Source organism: Frankliniella occidentalis, unplaced genomic scaffold (assembly GCF_000697945.3).
Source record: "Frankliniella occidentalis isolate FOCC.00 unplaced genomic scaffold, Focc_3.1 Scaffold115, whole genome shotgun sequence".
In the NCBI taxonomy this organism is placed as follows: domain Eukaryota; kingdom Metazoa; phylum Arthropoda; class Insecta; order Thysanoptera; family Thripidae; genus Frankliniella; species Frankliniella occidentalis.
In genome coordinates this window covers 508,216-517,957 of record NW_026267243.1, presented here as the reverse complement: position 1 = coordinate 517,957, position 9,742 = coordinate 508,216, and the positions used below count along the sequence as shown (strand labels likewise).

Genomic DNA, 9,742 nt, shown 5'->3' with positions numbered 1-9,742 from the left:
AATTAAACAAAACATTGTTGAACATCAGGAATATGTTTTGTGATACTTATTTGACCTATAGACTTAACTTTTCAGAGAATTTCCGCTCAAGAGTACTGTGTATGTGAATGACGTCGTGACAGTAGGGGGCTTCAACCTAGGTCCAGAACTAAAAGCCAAGTTCAATGACTTTGTTCCAATTACTAGTGATGAAAGACCAGAACAACGTGATATAAAATTACATGCTGGTCTTTATTACCACTGCCGTGATGTCTGGGAACCAGAAGTTGGGGATATCCGTGTCCAATTTTCATATGCAGGACATGCTGGTTTTCCAGTAAGATACTTTTTAAAACAAAAATTTTGCCAAGTTTAGTCTTTGAAACAACAAAATTAGCCTGCTAAAATTCACTCTGTAATTTTATTTTGTTAGATTTTTATTTTAAATCCCTAAATAATTGATTTGTGTCATTTTTAGGTGACTGTTGTTGGAATGCAAGTGGGTAATGAAATACGAGCTTACCCAATGGCCCCAGGAGTGGATATAAACATTGTTCGTCAAGGCCTCTTAACTGCTGAGGAAATATTTTGGCTGGAGCATGTTAATAACCGTTGGCTAACATGGGCACTCAGAGGGGCTGGTTGGTTTATTTGTTTTCTTGGTTGTACGTGTCTCTACGGACTTTTAAATGCTCTTGGTGAGTTATATATGTTAAGAATGTCCCCTGTTCAATTTGCTCTTTATGTTTGAAATTTTCCTTGCAGTCGTATCATAAATTCCTTATTCTTTCAAAAACCTCATAATTATGTAGAGACAGTATTGAGATTTTTTCCATTTGTTTCAGTACAACGCAATTCACTTGCTCGTGATCTTCTTGCTGGGGGATCTGGTTCTATTAGCATGACTATGTCCAGTACAAGCTGCTTAGCTGCTGTTGCAGTTTCTTGGCTTTGGTACAGACCTTACCTAGCTGGAGGTCTTCTCTTGTCTGCTGCTCTTCCATTTTTGTGGGGAGGGATACGCCATGGTCATGCTACTACAGACCGCACCAACCATCAAGCACGACCTGACGCTTACCGGCGGCTGCCTGACTGAGCAAGGTCACACACGCTTGGGAACATACACTTTCAACAGCATGATCACACTGAGATGATTTATCAGACATATCAGCCAAAGCTAACAAAGACTAAACTAAAAAGAGTTGAGCAGTATGTCAACTCACAGGATCCTTGCCAGATGCCAGATTTTGTAGATGTGTCTGGTTTAGGTGAAGGCTCATGTGAGATGTGTGAAACAGAATGTTAAAAAATTACATTTTTAGGCTGGGTCCTGGTAATATCTTGTTTCTACTTAAAAAATAGTTTATTGATTGTTGAGCTTTAAAGTTTATTATTGACAGACATCTATAGTCTCTTGACATTTGTTGCTTGATTTTAGGGGCAAAACCAGGCAAAACAATCAGATGTTGAATTATAAAAGATTTTTACCTGATCTATGGAAATACCTGCCACACTATTTTGAAAATGAACATTTTTTAACTCAACCAAATTGTATTAGAAAGAAAATGCATATGTTAATTTTTTCAAAATGAAAAAAAAAAAAAGTTTCCATTTATTATGATGCAATGATCTAAATGTTTGCTTTTGCTAGGTATTTTTCATAAAACCCTCTCATTGGAAACTCATTTCGTTCGTATCTCTCTTCAGAACCAAAGTGTTATTTTTCTAGAGACGAGTGTTGATATTTACCACATCTTCCCCACATCAAAATGTGGGTACTTTTTTTTTCTGTCTTAACTAGTCTATGATTGTGATACAACTTCATCTGGTTTCAGAACTTAGGGTAATCTCAGTGGTACAAGAAAGTGTGGTGCATCGTAGCGTGTGTTAAAGTCTATTCTAATGCCAGTATTTTGGCAGAAAATGGTGTTTGTGAGTTACTGCTCATTTCTAAGGAGTATAGGTCAGTTTTGTATTTAAGTTGAGGTGAGTTGTGTCTCACATTATCCTGTGCTTCATGTGTTCAATTCTGTGATTTACTTCATGATACATGCTAGCTCAGTCACTTTGATTTAAGTTCCTAAAAAATACTAAACTGCTGTCTACTTAGACTAAACTAAGAATCTGATTATTGATAATATCTTTGAAAACTTAGGGTTGATTGTACCTTACCAAAATCACTGAAATCAGCACCATTCATTACCATTTAGTATGTACTCAATTGCACTGCACCTCCTTGTTATACTGTGGTTGTTAATATGGTAGTGTTTTTACTGTATTAGTATTAATAAGATAAGTGTGAGCATACTTAATGTAAATTTAGAATAATTTATTATTGTAACAGCTTTTTTCAATTTAATTTTGTATGAGAGAGGAGGTATGAGTATGAGAGAGAAAGTGGGGACAGCCATATTCTTGTGCTCGTCTGTTTCATATTGTAGTAAACTAAGTTTATAACTCATTTATAGAGAATAGAATTTTTTAAATTCCCAACCTGCGCTTTGATGTGTAATTACAATTTTATTCATTTGTTGATTTACTAAACATTATTGACTTTCAATGTTACAAGCAAAACTTGGATTCAAACACTTTTTTATTTCACATTGTTCTAGAAGTGGTAACTTTTTGTAATTAAATATAACTTGTTATTAAAATATATAACTCTTATTTAATGTTGGCATGACATACCTATCCTTCATTAAGTGGTAACATAAATTGAATAACAGAGAAGGAAAACCTGTAAGATATATGAACCAAATTTGTGAACAGTTTTCAATAAACTTTAGACAAAACAAACATGAGACTTTGTAGAGTTGGCAGTCCTTACTTTCTAACCTTGGTCAGGACAAACCCCCTCTAAAAAGCCTCACACCATCACAACATGTAATTTACAGAATACAGGATGTAGTCAAATTTACAGGATAGAAGCAGACATAGCATACTATCCTACTTTTTGAAGAGACAAAACGAAGAGCTACTGTAGTTCTACAACGAATTGTAGTTAAACCATGAGCTCACTCACTCTAGGATAATTGTTGGTTCCAAAAAATCACACATAAAGCGCCCAACTGATTTTTTTAACTGATAAATATTTTACATTTGGATTCTCAATAAGAGAATGCATTATAATCTGCTTATTCCATCTCACAAGAAATGCAAAGGATATGACAACATTTTATTCATAAAGATAAAAGCTCAAACAGCAATTCCAGTCATGATCTCTTATTGCCTGATTAAGTGACTTAGCTACATCCCAATCTAGAAGATGTTTTGACTTGAACCTACATACATCAGAAAGCTCTAGTGAAGGCAAATCACATTACATTGTGTGTGTATGTAGGGGCAAGAATGGCAATGAGGCCAGGCAATAGAACCTTATGGCAAAACAACATTGACAGTTTTTATTTTGTTCGGCAAACTGTAGAAGAAGAACTCTAGACTAGCCTTACAATTTAGCTACTGACACCGACTAGCTCTTCAAACACCTCAGCTAGCAGATAGGCATGTGTCCTAAATACATCTGCACCACAAGACATTACCTCTTTTGGATTAGCTTTTATATAACGAATTGAAGCTTTGCGTAACTCATCACACTGGTGATTGTTTGCCAACTCAAGATACATAAACACATTTTCAACTTTAATTTGATTTACCATTGTTCTTTCACACATATCTTTTAAGTCAGGGAGGCAGTACTTATCAGCAGCAGGGAGCAAGTCATAAGCCACATCTTGTAAACGATCCACTCTACAGCAATATAGGAAGCGAAGTAGTTCTTTCACAGCTTCCTTCTTAATATCTGAAATTCTAACATGGCCACTGAGTTGCTCAGACATGCCACTGTCAAACATGGCAGCAAATACAGGACTTCTGGCAGCCAAAACAGCCTTGTGGGCTGGTATGGTTTCATCTTCCACCTAAAAAAAAGTAATGATACAGAATTCTTTATGAGAGAACACATTATTTAAAATCATTCAAAAGCAATGCAGCTACATTAACAAAAATCAAATGCTCTCTTCTCAATACCTACCTCTAGAGTAACATCACTACTTTTACTGTTATATAGTTCTTTTTCAAAATCAGTTGCCATGTTGTGAAGGAGAACACTTTTGTCAATGGCAGCTATCATTTCTTCAACCACAGTAATATAGCAGAAAAAAGTGAGAGAATTATCTGGTATACTTTCTGCCTTTTTCTTTGATATTTCTGATAAGTGCAAGTTAGTTCCAAATTGAACAGTTGAATCATTCTCCATCCTCAATGGTGGTTGAGAAGACCAGTTTTCTTTAATTTGTTGTTGTGAGTTACGAAACCCCTTTCTATCAATGTAACAGATCTGGAAATAAAAACAATTTAAGTAGATAAGAAAGAAGAATTAGGAAAACTTCATGCAAGTGAACCCAAGTAATTACCTTCCCAGGACATCGGTAATGAACAGTGACTGATGTGCTAACAACTTCTTGATTACTAAAATTTTGGAATTTCAAATGAAACCTACAGTCAACACCATCACCAAGACTAAAAATAGGAGAATCTACAGGGTTGGTAATGGGATACAAAAAGTTGTGCACTGTCCATTCAATGAAATATGGAGAAGCTTGAGTACGGGTTTCAGCTGTGATAAGGTGAGGTTCACTAGTTGCAGCCATCTGGAAGGAAATTCAATAGTAGTAACAGAGAAATATTTTAAAAATACTTAGATTTCCTACAGTGTGAATGGTAGGTGTTTACCTTGCAGAATTAACGGAAGGGAGCCTTTTCAAGTTCTGTCTGACAGTTAACAGTCTGTATAGTGGGTGGGATTACACGAAACAAAAGTGTTTGTTTATTTACAAATGGAAGAAGATGATATAGATGTATTAGAGTAAAGTTTAACCTCTTGAAACAAAGGGAGGCACCAAGAGGGTACATGAAAAATTCCAAAGGATGAAGCTATCACCACCGTTTTGACAAGAATTGTGTTCTAGATGACAGACAAGGGTCAAGAGCAAAATTACAGAAGAACTAATGGGTTGATAGGAGAAAACGGTGCAACCTAATGATGTGTGTTGTGTGTTATCAAAATTGTTGATAATTCACTTGCGTTTACGTTTTAGCAGAAGCAGAAGATGATTCACATATACAAAACAAAAAACAAAAGAACGTCTGAACTGTGAATAACGATGCAGAAGTTTTTTTCCTTATAGTTCTCATCGCCAACATATTTTGATATGTTTCGAAACAGAGATCATCGGTCTCAATAAGTGTACGAGGTTTAAATGAACTAATTGTGGTTCTCGGCTGGGTGTTCTGAGGCTCGGATGTACTTGTAAAGTGACATGTCTGCCACATTTATTCGCACTATTCACGATGGTCACTTGTCTTGTTTTGACTTTCTGGTTTCATTCAATATGGCGTTGGAGAAGTTTGCCATTGAGTCATCGTACGATAATATTTGATTTTCCACTTTGTTACAAGTGTTTTGATAACTTTGTCGCATCTTCCACGTTCTGTCTGTGATTGCCTTTTTATTTAAGTGTTCTTCTTGAGGCTCCAAGGTGTGTTTCTCATCTTTAGTACCTCAGAACGTACCACTGAGATTTTTCGCCCTGTGTGTCCATTTCTTCTTTATATCGAAAACGATTTTCTTAATTAAATATTTCACATTTAATTCTGTCTCATTCAAGATTTTGCATCTAGATTCTTTTTGGAGTAGATTTCAAATAAAAAATTGTTCTTGCCTGGTCTGTTCTTATCTCTTCTTATTCTACTCCTTTCTCTTTTTTTCCTTTTTTTTTCCATTTCATATTAAAAGTTGTAATGTACTGCTGAATTTTTGTTGATGTGTCAATTTGATTTTTGAATTACCCATCCATACTCTAGTCATAGTTTTGCTCATACAAATGTATTTTAGTTTAATTAAATTTTTGTAAATTTTTCTTTGTTATTGTTTACAGATGTCCAGTGAAGAATGTGATTCAGATATGGAATATTCTGATAATGATTGTTGCTATGCGGATTATTACAACACTGGAAATGACTGTGACATCGACCAAATTGATCCAAGTAAAATCGATCCGGAGTTCTTTATATTTGAGTGTCTGTCAGTTGAAGAAGTAGAACGTTTATTGAATGAAAATGTGGAACTACTGAGTAGTAGTTTACAGGTGTGCACTGCATTCAGTTCATCAATACCAGTTTTTCTTTTGTGGATTTATTTGTTACTAATGACTTGATTGTTTCAGATTACTCCGTCACTTGCTAAAGTCTTACTCCACACTCATGGATGGGCTGTACAAGATTTAATATCCAAGTATCGATCTGATGCCTCCCTGTTATTGGTGCAGTCTCGCATTAAACCACCACATCCACCATCTAACTCTGATGGTTCCAGTTCTCATAGTTCACAAAGTTCACTCTCATCTAAAGATAGCTTGGAAGAAGATGAAAACCAGAAGCCTTGTCCAGTTTGTGTGATGCTATGTAATGTCGAAATTTTCAGTAGTTTAGCTTGTGGTCACAAATTTTGTAAAGACTGCTGGACAATGCACTTTGAAGTTCAGATTATTCAAGGAATTTCTACTGGTAAGTCTGCGCTTAAATCCATACAATTATATTCAAAGTATGTGTAAAGTTTTCAATCCTTCTTACAGTAGTTTATTAATATTATTGCTACTTTTTTATTGAAATTTTCAGGAATGAGTTGTATGGCACAGCAATGTGATATTTTGGCACCAGAAGATTTTGTTTTAACTCTCCTAAATAAACCAAATCTGAGGGACAAGTATCAACAGTTTGTTTTCCACGACTATGTAAAATCCCATCCCCAGTTACGTTTTTGTCCTGGTCCAAACTGTCAAGTGCTAATCCATGCCAAGGAACCAAGAGCAAAACGGGCAGTTTGCACAAACTGCAAAACATCTTTTTGGTATGTATCCTTGAATTCTAGTCTTCTTTTTGTAAGTCCAGCTTTTGTCTTTTGTTATGCAAAATTATTTATATTGTTCACACAGTTTTAAGTGTGGGATGAATTACCATGCACCTACGGACTGTTCCACAATAAAAAAATGGCTCACCAAATGTGCAGATGATAGTGAAACTGCCAACTACATCAGCGCTCACACCAAAGATGTAAGTCACCTTGATGTTTACGTCCTTTTTCAGATCATAGTTTTATCAATCTAACCATTTATCCTTATATTTAAAGTGCCCCCGCTGTCACATATGTATTGAAAAGAATGGTGGCTGTAACCATATGCAGTGCTACAGTTGCAAACATGAATTTTGTTGGATGTGTTTGGGTGACTGGAAGGCTCACGGCTCAGAGTATTATGAATGTTCGCGCTACAAAGAAAATCCAAATATTGCTCATGAAAGTGTTCATGCTCAAGCAAGAGAAGCTCTTAAAAAGTATCTTCATTATTACGAAAGAGTAAGTAATGTGTTAAATATTTTATTTGTTGTTGAAAATCAAATTATTTTTTTACCTGCACATGTTATATTTCTATTATTGTTTCAGTGGGAAAACCATTCTAAAAGCTTGAAACTAGAGGAACAAACACTTCTCACTATCAAAACCAGGATCAATCAGAAAGTTATGAATGCGTCAGGAACTTGGATTGATTGGCAGTACCTCTTGGATGCTGCAATGCTCCTAGCAAAATGTCGTTATTCTTTACAATACACTTATCCATATGCTTACTACATGGAACCTAGTTCACGAAAGGAATTGGTGAGCTTCACATTCTTTTTTTTATTGTATTACTTAATAATTGACCGAACTGTCTCATATAATGCTAAATTCCTTTTTTTAGTTTGAATATCAGCAAGCTCAATTGGAAGCTGAGATAGAAAACTTATCTTGGAAAGTAGAACGAGCTGAAACTACAGATAGAGGTGATCTTGAAAATCAAATGGATATAGCTGAGAAGAGACGAACAACATTACTTAAGGATTTCTTAGAGGTATGACAAAGCTATCAACTTATTTATTCATATCTGGAGTCAGTTATGTGCCAAGATGTAAGCAATTTTAAGGAACTCCCTTTTCATTGTTGTTTTGCTTTTCCTCCTTAAACATCACATTTGAGCCAACAATATTTATTTATGTTTGGCTTGTTTGGTCAATATGTGCTTAAAATCATTTTATCACACTGAGTGTGGTCACAACTAGATCACCCTGGGTTAAATTATAGGGGTTTATATCACATGCTGAACTCAATATTTTAATGTCTAGTTTTTTCATCTCAAACAGGGGTTTGCGTTTGTAGTTTTACATCTTATAAGCCAGGTACCGTTTTGTACATAGATTAGAATAAAATCAAATTAATTTTTTTTTAAAAAACGCAGAAAAAATCAGAATTAGGTGATTTGTCATGTAACAAGTTAGGTTACTTAAGAAGTCTGTTGTAAAAGGATTATCTTCTCGCTTTCATTTCCATCACATTGGGTAGCTAATTACATGCAATCTATTTATTAAGTTGTTATGTATGAGTATGAATTCAAGAAGGCAAGTTTGTTTTAGCCCATGTAATTTAGCCTATGGCATTAAAAATTCCCAAGAATCAGGGTGTTTCTTCTTGTACAAATTTCTTACAAAAACTTATTGTTGTGAAGTTTGTACCAATTTCTTTTTTCAAAGTGATTTTGGAGATCTAGATAAGTTTATAGAAAATATATTGCTAATTTTCTTGTTGTAAAACAACAATCTAAGTAGTTGAAAAAGAAATGAAATTCATTAAGTAACCTATTGTATGAGAGTGCTAGCTTAATCCTCCTGTGGCAAAGAAATTGAAAAGTAGTATGATGACATTTTCTACTGCCTGTCCTTGGTCAACTATTTTCTCTTGAAGTTATTCAAAATTTTCTGCTTTTATATCCAGTTTGTGAGATAATACTGTTGGTGTATTGACACTATGCAAGTTAAGAATTAGTCTTCCATGATGACTTTTTTTGTGTGTTAATACTAATCAAGAAAAAAAATTCTTGCAACCAAACATGAACTGAAAATCCTTACTCTTATTCTCCCAACCAAGAACACTATACTGTGATCTGATATAAATATGTAATATATAGTATATACCTTGTGTGTGTGTACGTGCGTGTGTGTGTTCTATTTGACATTTAACAAATTTGTGTTAAGCTGACTGACTCACTTTCGAGGACACTGTTTTAAGTTATGTCCATTGTAAATATGTGAAGGTAGAATTAAAGGCTGTTTTATTTTCAGTTGGGTCTGTTCTCAACAAGCCCGAAAGCATGTTGTTGCAGTAAGGGGGTGGATAATACATGGGATACATACAGCCATACAACCATAAACCAAATTATTTCTTTATCAACATGTATTCAATTCCATGCTTCACAGTTATGCAGTTTATCTGAACATGTAATTAACTTGATAAAATTTCCTTGAATTTGAATCAACACATCAATTTGGTTCTCCCTCTTCAACTTTTCTGCAAATCAATACAAGTAGAATGGGAATTTATCTTTGTATCACATCCAATCCAATTAAGAATAATTGGCCTGCTTGCATTTTGTACAACACCATGTGTTTACTAGACATGAACCACTCTTTTTACTACTCGTTCTTTAGTTCCCCCCAAAACTAACTATGTGGATTTGGAAGGACGAGATCGAGAACATTGTTTTGGAACTATTGTATATTAGACTCTTACACCGTGCTGCTATACGACCCCTCCTAACAGGCGGTTGTGCGAGAGCGGCGACAAGGATGGGATGGAGCTATACGGAAGGTATAGGAGAGCGCTCTTCGGAATCAGTCG

The 9,742-nt window shown here is 35.0% G+C and overlaps 3 protein-coding genes across 9 annotated transcripts in view; 2 read left to right on the top strand and 1 right to left on the bottom strand.

The window, feature by feature from the left end:
- Positions 1-2,651, top strand: part of LOC113216584 (transmembrane protein 43 homolog) — an 87,549-nt gene extending 84,898 nt beyond the window's left edge. For all 7 annotated transcript variants that reach the window (XM_052270275.1, XM_052270274.1, XM_052270273.1 and 4 more), the window contains 3 exons: positions 76-316; positions 458-677; positions 825-2,651. In XM_052270275.1, coding sequence (XP_052126235.1) covers positions 76-316; positions 458-677; positions 825-1,075 — 712 coding nt within the window. In that variant the 3' untranslated portion in view covers positions 1,076-2,651. The remainder of the gene's footprint in view (positions 1-75; positions 317-457; positions 678-824) is intronic.
- Positions 2,652-3,366: 715 nt separating this feature from the next.
- LOC113204674 (protein roadkill) lies at positions 3,367-5,144 on the bottom strand. Its single transcript, XM_026419933.2, has 4 exons — positions 4,711-5,144; positions 4,392-4,628; positions 4,010-4,315; positions 3,367-3,896 (listed from the first exon to the last, which is right to left on the bottom strand). The coding sequence occupies exons 2-4, from the start codon at positions 4,626-4,628 to the stop codon at positions 3,432-3,434; spliced, it is 1,008 nt and encodes a 335-aa protein (XP_026275718.1). The 5' UTR covers positions 4,711-5,144; the 3' UTR covers positions 3,367-3,431.
- Positions 5,145-5,299: 155 nt separating this feature from the next.
- On the top strand, positions 5,300-9,185 carry LOC113204673 (potential E3 ubiquitin-protein ligase ariadne-2). Its single transcript, XM_026419931.2, has 8 exons — positions 5,300-5,516; positions 5,916-6,125; positions 6,204-6,543; positions 6,655-6,886; positions 6,972-7,089; positions 7,166-7,390; positions 7,478-7,690; positions 7,773-9,185. Exons 2-8 carry the CDS (start codon positions 5,916-5,918, stop codon positions 7,926-7,928), a joined length of 1,494 nt encoding a protein of 497 aa, XP_026275716.1. The 5' UTR covers positions 5,300-5,516; the 3' UTR covers positions 7,929-9,185.
- The last annotated feature ends 557 nt before the right edge of the window (positions 9,186-9,742 follow it).